General features: G+C 39.5%; 1 protein-coding gene and 1 long non-coding RNA gene across 3 annotated transcripts in view; both read left to right on the top strand.

The window, feature by feature from the left end:
- LOC121984331 (ATP-dependent DNA helicase RecQ-like) overlaps positions 1-13,764 on the top strand; it is a 90,879-nt gene extending 77,115 nt beyond the window's left edge. For both annotated transcript variants that reach the window (XM_042537212.1, XM_042537210.1), the window contains exons 13-17: positions 11,233-11,275; positions 11,396-11,561; positions 12,052-12,122; positions 12,245-12,338; positions 13,452-13,764. In XM_042537212.1, the coding sequence (XP_042393146.1) occupies positions 11,233-11,275; positions 11,396-11,561; positions 12,052-12,122; positions 12,245-12,338; positions 13,452-13,613 (536 nt within the window). In that variant the 3' untranslated portion in view covers positions 13,614-13,764. The remainder of the gene's footprint in view (positions 1-11,232; positions 11,276-11,395; positions 11,562-12,051; positions 12,123-12,244; positions 12,339-13,451) is intronic.
- On the top strand, positions 5,398-5,978 carry LOC121984332. Its single transcript, XR_006112853.1, has 3 exons — positions 5,398-5,456; positions 5,648-5,714; positions 5,815-5,978. It is a non-coding gene; the product is annotated as an uncharacterized LOC121984332 (long non-coding RNA).
- Positions 13,765-17,289: the final 3,525 nt, after the last annotated feature.

Here is a 17,289-nt window from a genome sequence, read left to right as displayed (position 1 = left end):
TAGTAATATTGCCATTCAAAGTAAAACGAAGAGACCATTGGTTCCTCTCCCTCTATCATCTGCCTTCTAATCGGGAGCATGTTAACTCCAACATCTGCCTGTGCTTTTATCTTCTCCCAGACCCCGGCATACTACCCATTTCAAGCGACACAGTATCCCCGGACACAAGCATCGTTTTAGTTTTTTACGCCCCCTCGGGTCATCATCTGTGAGCCACGATCACAAAATCTAACCCTTTATTTCTTATTTCTTATCCTCCGGCGGAGAAAGATCATCACAGACGGAACCAAAGCCACTGTCACTGCAAAGGTTCCACAAACCCATGCATCATTTTTCCTATCCCTGCACTTCACGCTCCATCCCGCTCCCCACACTTACTTTCTCAGCATTACTAAACAACTACACCGCCTCCGAACCTTTTCCCCTCGATCATCAGGTTCTGTGACCCCGAGACCAAGCACGTATCAGACTGCCAAGTAGGGTCTTTATTATTATCACTGAACAACATCTCAAGCCCAAATCGCACCAAGTGTTTGGGAACTGGGCATCAAGAAATTTTTACGGCATTCTCAATGGGACATTTTGCCTTTTTCGCCTTTAAAATTTTATTTCCTGTCTGCTCTTTTCGCTTTTAGTCATTTCAATGTGAAATCTGGCCGCTTATCCAAACATCAGAGAACATCAGTCTTTAAAGAAGAGTTTGTCTCCGTCATCTCTGTTTCATCTTGATGCTGGGGCCCTCCTCAGACTTCGACGGCCATTTATATTTTCTCTCTTTTATCAATTTACTCACACCCACCGTATACAGCTTTACTCGATGAAACTTATGAAGAAGTTCGCCTCATTCAAAATTAGAGAATGGTCAAACCCAATTTAACTCAAAGGTGAAGATTCTTCGTTCGACACCTTTTAGCACGCAGACAGCCTCTAAATATTTTTCGAGGACCCGCAATTCTTCACGAGTCATTCGTCTCCTCACACACCACAACAAACGGAGGACGAGAAAAAATCGTCATATTCTTCACACACACACCAACTGATGATGGTTTCTTCTTATTGGATGTCATAGAAAATAGAAAAGATGCCCCATCACTGGGAAAAGATGCTCCATCACTGGGAATACAGTCTTCACAAGATATTTTTACTTATAAACGACGATGACACAAGCAAGAACCTACTATTGATCGGCTAGTTGAATCGAATGCTCTGGCTCCTGATCCTGTGAAGCAGTTATCCTCATCAGTTGAGTCAACCGCACCTCTAAATATGAATGAGCTGAACCTTCCGGTTGCTGTTAGAAAAGGTGTCAGGTCATGTACTCAACATCCTATCTCCAACCATGTTTCATACTCTCGTTTGTCTCCTTCATATCATGCATTTGTTTCACAGTTATCAAATCATGCTATACCTTCTTCCTATTATGAAGCTGTAAGGGATTCAAGGTGGCAGGAAGCAATGAACGAAGAAATGGAGTCTCTTAACAGAAATGGTACTCGGGAATTAGTTGATCCCCCAAAGGGGAAGAACTTGGTTGGTTCTAAATGAGTCTATGCTATCAAGTATAACTCAGAGGGTGAAGTGATTAGATATAAAGCCAGACTTGTTGCCAAGGGATTCACCCAAACATATGGGGTAGATTACTTGGAAACTTAAGCTGAACTCGGTCAGGGTAATTCTTTCTCTTGCTGCTCAATATGATTGGCCTCTATTTCAGTTAGATGTTAAAAAAGCCTTCTTGAATGGTGACCTTTATGAAGAAGTATACATGTTGCCACCTCCTGTAATTGAAACAAAAGGAAAGGTTTGCAAGCTAAGAAAAGCTTTGTATGTGCTTAAACAATCTCCCAGAGCATGGTTTGATAGGTTTTGCAAAGTCATGATATTGTTTGGTTTTAAACAAGGGAATGCTGATCATACACTCTTTATAAAAAGGAAAAAAGGACATCACTACCATTCTTTTGGTTTATGTTGATGATATGATAGTTACAGGGGATGATGAGGTAGAAATCCAGGCTCTTAAGTCCAAGTTAACATCAGAATTTGAAATTAAAGACCTTGGATCATTGAAGTACTTCCTGGGTATTGAAGTCGCTCGATCAAAGAAAGGAATCTATGTATGTCAGACACAATATGTGTTGGACTCAAGGAGACAGGGAAGCTGGGTTCTCGGCCAGCGTCTACTCCTATAGAAGTAAATCATGATCTTACTAGTTCTAGTGGGGAGGATCTTACAAATCTGGAAAAGGGAACATATCAAAGGTTGGTTGGAAAATTACTCTATTTATCTATGACTAGGCCTGACATCACCTATGCTATTAGTGTAGTAAGCCAGTACATGCATGCTCCTAAAACTATCCACATAAAGGCCGTTGACAGGATTTTAAGGTACTTGAAATCATGTCCTGGAAAAGGCTTGCTGTTTAAAGGAGGTGGTGATTTGAAGGTGGAATGCTATTCTGATGCAGACTGGGCTGGTTCTCGAGATGATAGAAGATCCACTTCTGGCTATTGCACTTTTTTGGGAGGAAACTTGGTAACGTGGAGGAGTAAGAAGCAAAATGTTTGTGCACGGTCCAGTGCTGAAGCAGAATATCGAGCCATGACACATGGTCTTGCAGAGATGTTGTGGTTGAGTTTTCTGTTGACAGACATTGGATTAAAGGTTGAATTACCTCTCAGGTTGTTTTGTGACAACAAGGCAGCAATCAATATTGCAAATAATCCGGTACAACATGACCGGACTAAACACATTGAGATTGATCGTCACTTTATTCGGGAGAGACTTGATTCTGGAGAGCTATGTCTGCCTTATGTTAAGTCTGAGGACCAACTTGCTGATATGTTTACAAAAGCTATACCCCAAGCTGTGTTTGACTCTTCTCTTAGCAAGCTAAACATGTTTGATATATATGTTCAACTTGAGGGGGGGTGTTGTGAGAAGCAAGGGTAGATAAGTCTTTTTATCTTTTGTAAATAAGTTGATGCTTAGGGTTGTGTGGCTATATAAGCATATGTAATTCTCCTGAAATATGATGAATATGAAGAAAACTCTTTATTCCAACACTTCTCTTTTGGTAACTCTTTTAATAAATAAGAAAATATCTCAAATTTTTCTTTGATGAAGGTAAATTGTATAAATCATGGAAGGGTGTACATGCTAGATGCCTAAAAAGCGGAAAACATGCATTTGTATCTTTCGAAATATTCTCTCTATGTTGGGGACATTACTCTCAGAGAGACATCTATTCAATGCTTGCCAAAGTAAGTAAATCATACAAGACATGCCTAAATACCGAGTTTTGGTCAATGTACAATCGCCTCTGAATCTTCGATGGGAAACTTTCTACATCTGCTTGGACGTGCTTAAATCATGCCTGATGTGTAGCCAGGCTCTGACCTTGTCTCAAAAAGCCTTTCTTATGATGCATCCTAAGTAGGAATGGTCCAGAGATTCATCTGCCCATTGACAAAGCGGACAAATTTTATTTTCTATGTATGATAATCCGTCTTTGGTGTGTAGCCACCCATTCGCAAGGAGCCATAATGTGAATTGGTGCTTTAGCATAAGATATGACTTCCATACAACAGTTGACCATTCCTTGATCTCGCTCTTGGGCCTAGAAAATGCATAGACCACCGCCGAACTGCACTGCTGTCCAAATTCAAACCATCTGCTTAGTGTGGCTGCCCCTTGCTTCTTTTGATCCGGTTTTGGTTTGAATAAGGTCCCTGATCTGTAGTAGTCTTTTGATGAGGGGTGAATCTAATGCCTTATCTTTCGAATCCCATAGGACGAGGGTGGTGATGTTCACACTTGCACTGCAAGTCATGTAGCATGAAATGGTTAATAGTGAGGATGAATCCATATATGCACAACCTGTGACAAAATCAATGTACAAGAAAAGATTCAAATTTCTCCTAACAAATTAGTATATTGTCAAGGTTAAAATTGAACACATGCTTAAATAATTTGACAAAATAAATAAACAAATTAAATTTCCTTAAAGTGACAAAAGAGATTAGATATAAATGTTTCTAAAGTAGATGATATGTGACAATATGAATCATGATTCCAAGATCATGATTAACCACATCATTAGATACATAATAATAATAATTGTTTCTTATTATAATTCCGTTTTAAGTTTCAGTATGTATTTTCTTATGTGCATAATAGAGCTCTCAATTTGGTGAGTAGAAATAAACAAAAAACAACTTAGTAGTTTGATGATCCTTAAAGTTACAACTATTAAAAGACAATAGCGACATCTTAATTAAATAACCAATTTTAAAATTAATGTCTTGCGTTCCTATTTCATTATGTTTGTTTTGCTTAATTTTCTTCTCTGGCTTCTCTGGTAACATGAACGAGCTATAATTTGTAACCCTATGTTTTGGTCTGTATGTTGCTAATTATTCTCTTAAGGGGCTTACTAAGAACTATAGGTCCTTCTAAGGTTTTATCACTAAGGGCTTATCTAAGGTGCCATTAGAGGGTCTTCTAGCGTGTAGTTATTAGGAGATTGTCTAAAACGCAACTTTTTTTTATTAAAAGTTTATTTATTGTATATGAAGCGAAAGCTTTGGATGTTTTTGGGTTACTTAGGATGGTTGCTTCCATTTTTCCAATTTTATTATGCGGTTGATATTTGAAGTATGACAACATATATTTACTTTTCATCAATTTTGGTTTCGTCTCATGCCATTTTGTGATGGGATCTACTCCTATCTTGTAAAGCTAGTTCTCATGATTCATCACTTTGCTATCACTAGCTACTCCAACAAGTTCATTGATGAAAAATCGTAATTTATAAATTTATTTAGGTTCAATTGTGCATTAAAAATAAGGGTGTCATGCTTAGGCCCATATCGATCATTACTTCAAACAAGTAGTTGAAAATTTCTCCAAACACAAGATAGTGTGATTGTGAGCAAGTGTACATGCTATTTATGTGTACGAGGAATAATGTTTATTGAAGTTACTTCGACGGTTCATTTTAGTTCCCATGAATCTAAATTCTTCATCTATATGAGTATATTGAGGTTAGTGTCTCCTGGGTTGTTCAAGGCGCGCCTGAGGCGCGCCCGAGGCGCTAGGCGCACAAGGCGCTGGGAAGAACGCCTCTTCCCACGCGAGGCGGGCGCTGTTCGCCAGGCGCGCGCCTAGGCGCGCCTCGTGCGCCTTTGCACGTCAACGAAGGCGCAATCAAGGCGCGATCGAGGCACCGTGATCGATCGTGAACATATATGGATTTTAAACAAAAAAAAAACATTCCAAATCAACGTTATTTGGAATTAGGGCACGGGAAATAGGAGAAGAAAACGCAGGAAGGTGGAAGAGAACGCAGGAAGGGAGGAAGAAACCTGAACCCTTTTTCATCCGTCGCCGTCGCGCCATCGCTGAGGAAGAAACCCAAGTCCATCGCTGTCGCGCCATCGCTGAGGAAGAAATCCAAGTATGTTTTCCTTCTTTTTTCCTGTTTTTTCTGTTCTTCACTTCGTCTTCTTCGTCTCTTCTTCTTTTTCGTCTGTCATCATCTTCTTCTTCTCTTCGCTTCTTCTCTTCGTTTCTTTTTCTTCTTCGTTTCTATATCTTTTTTTCTTCTGCAGTTCTGTATCTTCTTTTCTTTGTGTTGCTGCTGTACAGTTCGTGTTCTGCTTTGCTGTGTTGCTGCTGTCCAGTTTCGTGTTCTGCTTTGCTGAGCTGCTGTCCAGTTCGTGTTTTGCTTTGTTGTGATTCTGTCCAGTTCGTGTTCTGCTGTGCTACTGTCCGGTTTTGTTTTATTTTGGTTTTCTGTTTTTTAATTTTTGCAGGTTGTGTTTGCTTACTGCTGTCCGGTTTTTAAATTTTGTTGCTGTGCTGCTGTTTGTATTGGTGTTGCTGTTTTTTAATTTTCGCAGGTTGCATTTTTACTTTCTAGTTCCTACTGCTGTCCGGTTTTTTAATTTTGTTGCTGTGATGCTGTTCGTATTGGTGCTGCTGTCTGCTGTCCGATATTTCAATTTTTTACTGTTTTTTTATTTTTGTTTGTCTTGTTTTGCTTTTTGTTTTTTAACTATTGCTGGTACTGTACAGTGTACAGTACTTTTCTATTGCTGGTACCATATTAATTTTATTTTATTTTTAATTTTTCAGATTATTTTCTTGTTCAATTATCATGGAAGGTAGTAGTGATACTCCAACATATATATCAAAAGATCCGGGATGAAATTATTTTCAAAGAGTTAATCCGGATAATAAAAATGATTTAATTTGTAACTTTTGTCAAAAAGTTACAAAAGGGGGTATTTATCGTGCAAAACAACATCTTGTTGGGGGGTTTCGAAATACTACGACTTGCAAAAAATGTCCACCTCATGTACGTGAAGAAATTAAAAATTTCATGGAGAAAAAGGCAGAGAAAAGTAATCTTTCTCAACTTGCGACATTGGACTTTAAGGATGTAGACCCTCTTGGTGATGATATTGATATGGATAATATTGGAGCTAAAGGTGTGCCGCCTATAAGTACAAGTACAAGTTCTAGATCAGTGAATATGCAAAAAAGGCCCAGACAAATAGGTCCAATGGATACGTATTTTGCTCCTAATGTACAAAAAATTGTTGAAAGTAGAAAGGGTAAAGAAAGACAATCTACGATAAATGAGGCATACAAGAAAGAATTGAGGGAAAAAGCTTGTATGGCCATAACTGAGTGGATGTATGATGCGGCAATTCCATTTAATGCCGTTAATTATTCAAGCTTCAAAAGAATGTTGGACTTGGTTGGCCAATATGGTATAGGTCTAAAAGGACCTAGTTATCATGAGGTGCGGGTTCCTTTTCTAAAAAAGGCGGTTGATAGTGTGACAAATGATTACATTAAGTCGTGTGAAACAGAATGGGCCAAGTATGGTTGTAGTTTGATGGCAGATGGGTGGACAGACAAAAGGCAGAGAACATTGATTAATTTTTTAGTGAATTCTCCTAAAGGTTCAGTTTTCATCGAATCGGTTGATGCTTCTGATTATGCAAAGACTGGAGAGAAAATATTTCAATTGCTTGATCGATTTGTGGAGCGTGTAGGAGAAGTAAATGTTGTTCAAGTTGTTACAGATAGTGCAAGTAACAATGTGCTTGCTGGTAAGAATCTATTTAATTCTTTCTTATCAATATGCTTTTTCTTATATATGTTAAATTTATCTACTTTTCTAACTTCGTTTGTAGGAAAATTATTAGAAGCAAAAATGCCACACTTGTATTGGACTCCTTGTGTTGCTCACTGCGTTGACTTGATCTTAGAAGATATAGGGAAATTGCCTGATTTTAAAGCAACATTGAAGAAGGCAATGAGTGTGAATGCTTACATTTATGTTCGCCCCGGCATGGTAAATATGTTGAGGCAATTCACAAGACAAAAAGAGCTTTGTCGGGCAGGTGTCACAAGATTTGCTACAGCTTTTCTTACTCTTGAAAGGATGCACCTACAGAAGCAAAATTTAAGAAAAATGTTCATTTCAAAAGATTGGACAGAGAGTAAATGGGCAAAAGAAGCGGCGGGGAAGAAGGTAGCTAAAATTATCATGACACTTAGATTTTGGAGCAGTATTGTGCATATTTTAAAGATATATGGCCCTTTAGTTCGTGTTCTGAGACTGGTTGATGGCGAAAGAAAACCTGCAATGGGCTATATTTATGAGGCTATGGATAGGGCAAAAGAAACAATTATGAAGGCCTTCAAGGAGAAAGAAGAGAAATACAAAGAAGTGTTTGAGATCATTGATGCGAGATGGGAATGTCAACTTCATCGGCCTCTGCATGCTGCAGGACATTATTTGAATCCAGAATATTTTTATTCATACACAGATTCAAATATCTGTGGAGAAGTGGTGAATGGTTTGTTTGAAACTATGGAGAGATTGGTTTCAAGCGCTGCTGAGCAAGACTCTCTATATATTGAAAGGCGTAAGGGCTATTTGGGAGGAATGTAGCAATTAGACATAGAAGAGCATTATCTCCAACAGAATGGTGGGAATGCTATGGAGCAAATACCCCTGAATTGCAAAAGTTTGCTATTAAAGTGCTTAGCCTCACTTGTAGTGCTTCCGGTTGTGAGCGCAATTGGAGTGTATTTGAGCAAGTATGTAATAAATATAAATGTTTGATACTATTAGTATGCTACTTTTATAAGTAGAAAATATTCTTTGATATTTTATTATACTTATTGTGATTTTTGACATTTTGTAGATTCACAAAAAAGAAATAGGCTAGCTCAACAGCGCTTAAATGATTTGATATTTGTGAAATACAATCGTGCCTTAAAACTTCGGTATGATGCACGTGATAAGATTAACCTCATCTTTTTGACAGATATTGATGACAGTAATAAATGGTTGATGGGTAGAATGAATGGAGAAAGTGATAATGAAGAAGATGAGTTGGTTTTTGAAGGTGATGACTTGACATGGGATGTCGTTGCTAGGGCTAGTGGAGCTGAAGAGCCTGAATATTGTACTAGAGGAAAAAATATTACATCCATGACCTCTAGTTCACATGCTAGGCCTAAATAAGTCGAGAAGGGAAATGCATCTTCTTCTATGAGACACTCATCTCTAAGACTTAGAGATGAAGAAGAAGAAGAAGAAATTGAATTTGAAGAAGATGAAGATAACGAAGAAGAGGAATACAATGAGGATGATCTTGAGCATGATGATTAATTTGACTTATTACACTTGTTTTGATGGACTTTGTTAGTTTAAATTAGAAAGTTGAAACTTGAAAGTTTGAAACTTTTATTAATTTTATCATGGTGTTGTTTTGCTTGTTATATTTGATATTGATGTGTGTGGAATATTAATAGTTATCATATTTGACATAGTATATGAGTGTGGCAAAAGGTTAGTAGTCATCAACCTCATGTTCAAGAGGCGCGCGCCTCGGTGCGCTTCGCGCCTCTAACAACACTGGGTGTCTCTCATTCTTAAAATCTACATCTCTCAAATATTATACTTATATAGTAGTAGTTATTTCTCATTATGATGATCTAAGCATTTTGGTGAATAATTGAACAGTGAAAAATCAATTTGATTGTCTAAACACAATGCGTAAAATCAAATTAAAATACAAGTTAATATGTTAATGCTGATGTTTTTAAAAAATATTTATGTGAATGATGAATAAATTGAATATGAAACTTTTTTTTTCTTTTAATTTTTTATGAATGATGGCATATTTAACTTTTATGTGAAATTAATTAAATGTGGATAATTTAAATTATCAACATGATAAACAAAAATAATTTTTAAAGAAAGATTACAATTTCACTTAAATTATATGTCTTTTTCAATGTTAAGTATGCAACGATGATTGAATCTTGACCGATTGATATGGAGAGCTTTTTTATTCTAAATCAACATGCAATTGTTGTTTGCACTTAAACTTGGACCAAATCTAAAATTGCAACAGAGGACAGCCCGGTGCATGAAGTATCCGCTAATGCGAGATCCCAGGAAAGGGTTTGTTGTATGCAACCTTACCCTGCTGTAAGAGGTTGTTTCCGACACTCAAACTTGCTATTTCTATATCACACGGCAACAACTTTACCATTGCACCAAGACTCTCATTAAATGGTTAGACCCTCAACTTTAGGTTGTCGTTCTTTTAAGAGTAGGATTAAATTGGTATTTTGTAGATTTGATGGGTTAATTTGAAATTTTAGATTAGAGCTGAGATGAAGGGCATAATGCAAGAATTGGGTGACGCATGGAACATCACAATGGAGATTATCCAACGATTTGGGCTTACTGAAGGCGGTTGGGGGGCGCTGTAGAGATGTGACATTAGTGGGTCGTAAGGTTGTTGGTGGGCTCAATTGGAGGAGTTGTTGATTAGGTAGTCAAGCATGAGATAGTGTTTCTTAAGTGGCTTTGTCTAGGACTGTTTCAATAGAGGGATTTATGCTAGTGGTAGAAGGAGATCTCTTGTTGAGTATAGCAGTCAATGCTTGGGGCTTGCTTGTGCTCACGAGCAAGCAAATTGGGCTACTTCGATGGTCGGCATCAGTTGTTGGTGGGAGGATTTTCATAAGAAACCTTTAGGTGGAGGTAGTCACGTACAACAATAGAAAAATGAGAAGGGTGTTCAATAATGCCAACATAGGAGATGAGGAATACAAACAAAATGATGCAACAACTTGCAACAAGAATGAGATGCTAGCTTTGTCTTGTGGTTTTAGATCTGCGTGATTATGGTTGATTGATGTGAGAAACTCTGCAGAGAGGACGTGATGGAGGAGCTGGTGGCTTTGAAGATGTCTAAGGCAAAAGAGTGGAGGTGGTAGATAGGTGGAATAGTTTAGCTATTCCAACAGTGGATGAGTAGTAGGTGAAGAGAAGGTGACGATGAGTGGATGTACAAAAGTTGAAGAAGCTTTTGTGGAAGATGGAATATTGAACACCAAAAAAGAATTTGACTGATACAAAATTGATGAAGCACCAAACCAAAACTCACAAAAAATTCAAATGAAATGAATAGAGCACAAGAATAACTATCTCACATAAAGAACAAGAGCTTTGACACAATCAATGAGGGAAAAATTTATTAACTGAAGATGATCAATACATAAAGACAACACCACTATTTGTAGAGTTAACTCTAACTAAATTAAGAAAGGAATACTACTAATTAGGAAGACAATAATTCAATCAAACTGCTACCAGATTAAAAGATACCAGCTTCTCGACATCAATATAAAATAATAAATTACAATTTAGAGTAAAAAAATTCCAAATTGAAATCAATGCCTTTGTTTTCATCAGCGTGTCCATCAATACAACAATTAGTACAATATCCATTTTCCCTAATCTAATAAGCATGATTTGGACCACTATGAGAACATATTGTTGTTGATATCAGTTAGTTATCATATGCAATTGTAGTTTTATTTTGACTTGACTTGACAAACCAGTTGATATTACCGGGCTTTGAGAAACTGCGCACTCTTTTCCCTTTTTCTGTTTGGACAGTGAAACATGTATAGTTCTTAGGTTGCTAGGGTTGATCATGCTTTGACCTTTCTCTAGTTATTTCTTTCAGTGTTTAGCTGTATATGTTTAGTGACATTTAAGTTGCTAATATGTTTCCTTATTATGTATTAGAGGAATCAATCTATAATTTCTCAAGTACCATTAATTTATGTCAGCGCCATTAATTTATAGGAAATGCCACTAAGTTTGACCTGAATGATATTGGCAGGTTTTATCCAGGAGAATATTCTTGATGTTTACAGAACTATTAGGTAAAATTTTGATTCCTACTTCACAACTTTATTTTGTTTCCTCACTATAAGATACTGACGATCTGAAGGATAATTTGTTTTAAATCAATTCAGCAAGTTTGTATTGGAAATAATTTGCAGGGTTTCTCCTATTGGTTTGCAATTCCTCTCATCCAATACTGTGGACCAGACACTAATTTTACCCTTAACAACTGAGATGATTGATGAGGAAGAGAATGGATCTCAGCGAAAAAAGTTGGGAGACCTTCCAGTTGCATCTACTTTAGCACGTGAAGAGTTCTTGGAGGTAATCTTTTTTCCTTCCAAAATGAGTTTGTTACTTTTGGTTATGTATGGCCAAAAAACTTATAACCTATCTATTCTATTAGAAATTAGTAAATTATTAGTGGATTTGTCAGATATATGGCCTTCTTGGGGTATGGTGCCTATTGACTGGGATATTTTGTCATCACAGCATGCTTTAACTCTTATCGGAATCAGATACATCATCTTGTATGTTATTGAATTCTATTTAATCTGCATTGCCGGTAATGATTCTGCCTTAAAGAACATTTTAGTCACTCTTGGACGTCTTTATACTCAAAACATTGCAGCTTCTTTATTTGGCAGCATACCCGTGCATCAGAATGCACATTATATATATTCAAAATTTCAAACCTGTAGGATCGTTGATTTTGTACTTCCTGTTTACTCCAATAGTACAGTAAATATCAAGTTCTGGTTTGCTACCTCAATTACTGTCAAGTCAGGCTGTTTTTTATTTCACTGTTCAACAGGCTGAAGCAAAGTTGTTCTCCATGCTTTTAGATGTCAGATTCATACTTGCAAAACAAGATGGAATTCTTCCGTAAGTTAACTAGTTGATGACTACTGCAATTTTATTTAACTTGTGATTTTGATATGGTTGTTGATACTTTATTTCACGTGTGATGTTTTTGGACTTTTCACAAACTCTTGCTTATACAATAGGTATGCTGTATGTGGTGATGAGACAATTAAAGGATTGACAAAATTAAGGCCTCAAACCAGAGCAAGGTTGGCAAACATTGACGGTGTTAACCAGGTTCATTGACTATTTATACCTTAGAAATATATCTCAAGGATTGAATTCTTGTATGCTTGTATCATTTTTTAGAATTTCATTATAGCTTTCAAGGGTAGGTTTGCCGCAACGGTATAGTTGTTGTCGTGTGACCTTGAGATCAAGTTCGAGTCGCGGAAAAAGCCTCTTGCAAAAATGCAAGGTAAGGCTGCATGCAATTGATCCAATGTGGTCCGAACCCTTCCTCGGGACTCCGCATTGATGGGAGTTTCGTCCACCGAGCTGTCCTTTTCTAGAATAAAATAGGCATCCTCATTCATAAATTAATTTCCTAAAATAAGATCAAAACTCAGTCCTATATGCATCAATTTATACGGATGTTCCTACTCGCCAAAAAAAACTATGGTTGCTTCTTATGGCATATTTACCACGTGTACACATGCACAAAAAGATTCTTACAGTCTCAAGATTGCATTTGGATCATTGAAGGATGAACTCAACATGCCAATGAAATAAAAATAAAAACTCTTTCATAAATTGATAGTGAAATATCTGGTTGCTTTTTGTGGCATGTTTAACAAATATTATATTTACAAAAAGATTCTTATCAACACAAGATTTACGTTTGGGCCATAAGAGGATGCACCAAACATGTCTATGAAATAATGTGGCCCCATGTGGCTTGGGAGCATTTTGACCATAGTATGTCATCACTAAGAGACCTTGTATTTGCTTGTGTTGTGAATGCCTGATTGTGTGCCAATATCACGTTAGCTGGGTATCCTAGGTACAAATCAGCAACGTCATTCTGTCATTCAGTTCCAGAGTAAAGTCTATATAATTCTATATGCTTAGAAGATATTGAATTCTTCTTCAGGCAAGTTCACAAGCCAATTAGTGTGACTTTTCCCTTTGTCACTATAATAATCTAGAAGAGAGGAAGATTGATGAGTTAATTGTCTACTGAGAATGATTTGACCTTTCAATTGAGATTAGCAAAATGTGCACATTATTGAAACTTCAAGATGTTAGTTGTTATATTCATGCATGCCAGTTAATACATAAAGCATCATGAATGTTTTCGTTTTCTGTATACATTTCTTCTGGGACATCTAATTCTAGATTTCCATGTAGCATTTTCTAACCAGGTATGGTGATGAGTTTATTAGTCAAATCATTAAGTTGTCACAAGAACTGGGCCTCCAAACCCATTGTGAAGGGAACTCAAATTCAAGTCCCTATGGCCTAAAGGATCAACCCAAATATGAAGAAAAAGTTGGCTCCAGGAATTGGTGATTTTCTGAAATTTGGCAACACAATGGAATGTGATTTTCTGAAATTGGTGTAAATTAACTTCTTGCTGCTATTTTCAAGATGTTTTTCCTCGATGAATGGAATATAATCCTTAATTATTTTTCAGCAATTGGTGAGAAAATTAGGTCCTATAAAACAGAGTCATTTCATATATCCTTGTGGTTAAGAATGGATGCGAACTTAATTGGCCTCGGTTAATATAATTAATTTATTAATTTAACATATATGTTTATTTTATTTATTTTTAATTTAAAAAATTATCATAATTTATTTATTTATTTATTTACCATATAAACCGTCGTGATCTTATTTTTTTCCTTTTTTAAAAAATTATTTTATTTTTTGTATTTTTATTTTTATTATATTTAGATTAATTTTTTTAATTAAAATATTTTATTTTTAAAATTATTAAAATTATATTGGTACAACATGATATTAAAATCTTATTGTTTATGTTTCCGATTAAAATGTTGGTATGAATTGAAATTTTAAATTATTTTTAAATTAATATTTTAGGTTTAGAGTTTATGTTAAGTCCTACATATCGATATAACAGATATCTCTTACAATAACAATCAATATAGTTTAATCCTCCTCCTCCGTGTTGGCCCTAAGACGGGTTGACGGGGGTGTTGGGGGCGAACGTATTCGTCTTTTGCCATCAATATAATTTAATCTCATCCCATTTAACATGGAATTATAGTCATATCTTGCAGATTAAGATTTCAAGAATGTTCCCTCAAGGATAGTGATCCTGTCCGAACGCTGAATCAACGGACGCTGGGCACGTGGCGCTCTCCTGGTTGCCGACGTAGATCTCTGACCGGTCGTACGGAACTCCGGCGAACTTGCAAAGAAGTCGGGCCGGGAGGGGGTTTCCGGCGACGACCCTCCGACGCTCAAGTAAGGTAAGTGGACAGTGAAGAAATGGCTCTGAATATCAGAGAATGCGTACCTCCGGCGAAGTCTGAGGTTCCTTATATAGAGCTGGGAAGGGGCTCACGCACACACACCGAGGCTAATACGTGTCCTCAGCCCATACTTCAGTATGGGCTTGTCAGAAAAGTTTACCTGACACCATACTGCTACAGTCCGAGCACGTCTTTGATGGGACAGCGTAACTTTCCGTCATAAGATCCTGCATATGGCTTGCTCGTCGAACATGTCCGCTGTCAGAAGATGTTCCCTTGTCCTTTTGTCTCTTCTTACCTCATGCCGAGCGTCAGGCCGGTCGGCAGTTCCATCACGTCCGGCCGGTCGGTCAGCTCGGGAGAATCCCAGTAGTGTGCTCCGTGGACTTAGCAGTATTGCTACTTTATGCTTTCGGCCAAGCGAGTCACCCGCTCAGCCATACGACCTTATTCAACATGAGCGTCGGAACCCCGACTCCCGTTGGGGTGCCTTTGCTTTCAGTTAGACTCCGGTCGGCTGGTTGGTCCAACCCTTTTCTGGTAGGTCGGTCGGCCCACCATTCTCCGATAATCCTTTTAACCTTTTGACCTCCACGTGGCGTTGACTTCTCGGAAAGGGGGTCCCCTATTCTTACCGCCGGATAACTTGCCTCTCCTTCAAGTCTAGTAGAAGGAGGCGATTAGTCCGACTGACTGGACCATCAGTTTAGCCGAACGGCGTCCTTCAGCTACCATCCGCTCGGAATCAATGGGGGTAGCCAAAACGCCAGTCAACGTCATCCTCCCTCTGATCTCCTCGGAAGTTGCACCAATCTCCGTCATTAAGGCCAAGCACGCGCCCTGCGCCTCGATAAGGCGCTTATTAAATGCTCCCCTGTGGCGGAATGCCACGTGGCATTGCTGCCGTCAGCGTACGGCGGCGGCGTCGCAGGCGACGAGACCGAGGCGGTTCGAAATCAAGGGCCCGATGCACGCTCCGATTCTCGCAACTTGGATCCAACAGTGGAGGCCGCTCGGGCTCCGCCCTATAAAATCTTCGCTTTCTCCTCTCTTCGCCGCATTTGTGTTTGTGCGAGTTCACTGCTTCTTCTTGTGCTCTAGACTCCCGGCGATCTCGCGCTTCTGTTTCCGGCGATCTCTGGTGCTTTCTCCTCGATCTTCCTCTTTGTCATAAGGTTTTCCTTCCTTCTCTCTTTGGTTTTAGCATTTTCTTTGCGCTTCTTTCCCAAGTTTTCGTCCTCGGGGGTACTGTTCCATTGCCATCTTCTTTTTACCTTTCTTGGCCTTTTTTGATTCCGTCCATTCGGACAATGACCCAATCTCCTCAATCCCAAGACCAAACCTTCGGCCCATGGTACACTACCATGGAGTCGCGCTTCGATCGGCGCGACATCGATACGCTGATTAACAGTTTCGACCTCCCCTCCGACCTTGAAATCATCATACCAACAGACTCTGCTCGGCCAAACAAATCGCCGCGCGGAGCTTTTTGTGTCTTCCGCGACCAGTTCACCACCGGTTTGCGATTTCCGATCCATCCCTTCATCATTGACTTCTGCAATTTTTTCGGCGTTCCGCTCGGAAGCCTTGTTCCCAACACTTTCCGCCTTCTATGCGGTGTAGTCGTCCTTTTTAAAATCCATAACATTCCCCTCCGACCGGAGATCTTCTATTACTTCTATTACCCTAAACAGTCCGAGCCGGGCACTTACATGTTCCAGGCTCGGCCTGGCTTGGTTTTCTTCAATAAATGCCTTCTTCCAATAAGCATTGGAAAGAGTTCTTTTATATTCGCCTTCCCGAGCGGGCCGGCTTCCGAACCCAATGGCAGGTCGGAAATCCTTTCTCCCTAGAACTCAAAAGATTCAAGACCCGGCCGGATTATCTTCATGCCGCCAACATGCTCGCCGGCCTGCGGTTTGACATCAACAAGTTCCTTCCGGAAGGGGTTATGTACATATTCGGCCTGAGTCCGATCAGAACCCCTCTCCCGAGCGGCTTCGGTAAGAATTTTACTTGTTCATTTGCTTTGATTGCTAACTGATTTTCTTCTTTTCCCTTTGCAGCGAATATTGTCATAGAGTCGGTGATGGCTGACATTCTGAAGAAGAAGGCGGCGGCGCTCGAGGCCGCGATGGCTAAAGAAATGGAGACATTTGGCATTCAACCGGTCGGCTTCAACGAGGGAGAGAGCGAGACACATGCTGGGGAGTCGGCCGCTCAGGCTTCTCTCCCAGAGCCAGCGGCTGGAGCAACTGCTAGCCAAGAGCCTTCCGTTCGGGATGAAGGCTCCGTTCCGGAAGGAGAGCGACCTCTTCAACAAAAGAGGCGCCGAGTGGAGACCCCTCTCCGCTCAGCTACTTCCGCCGTTCAGCCCTCCGCTCGGGCTACTACAAGCGCTCGCGGCAAGGCTCCAGAGGTCGAGGCTATTTCATTCGATCAGACCCCCTCTCAATTGGAAGCGCCAGTGGACCCTCTTGAGGCCGTTCTAGTTAGCGTCCTTCCGCCTGCTTCCCGCCAAATCCAACGCTCAGCCATCTTATCTCAGTTTTCGGCGCCGGCCTCCGATCCTCTTCCATCATCCGCTCGGACGACCTCCCGCCATGGCCGCACTGTTAGGGTCACCTTGCATCTCCCCACCGAGGAGCTTCTACCCGAGTCAGAGCGGCCAACTGCGCCTGAGCACACCATCACCTTGAAGGGGCCTTTAGCTGAGATGTGGGCTGACGCTCGGGCGCGCGTCGTGA

This window comes from Zingiber officinale, chromosome 5B, assembly GCF_018446385.1.
Source record: "Zingiber officinale cultivar Zhangliang chromosome 5B, Zo_v1.1, whole genome shotgun sequence".
Classification (NCBI taxonomy): Eukaryota; Viridiplantae; Streptophyta; class Magnoliopsida; order Zingiberales; family Zingiberaceae; genus Zingiber; species Zingiber officinale.
The sequence above is the reverse complement of the archived record's forward strand: the minus strand, read 5'-3'. Positions and strand labels throughout refer to the sequence as shown.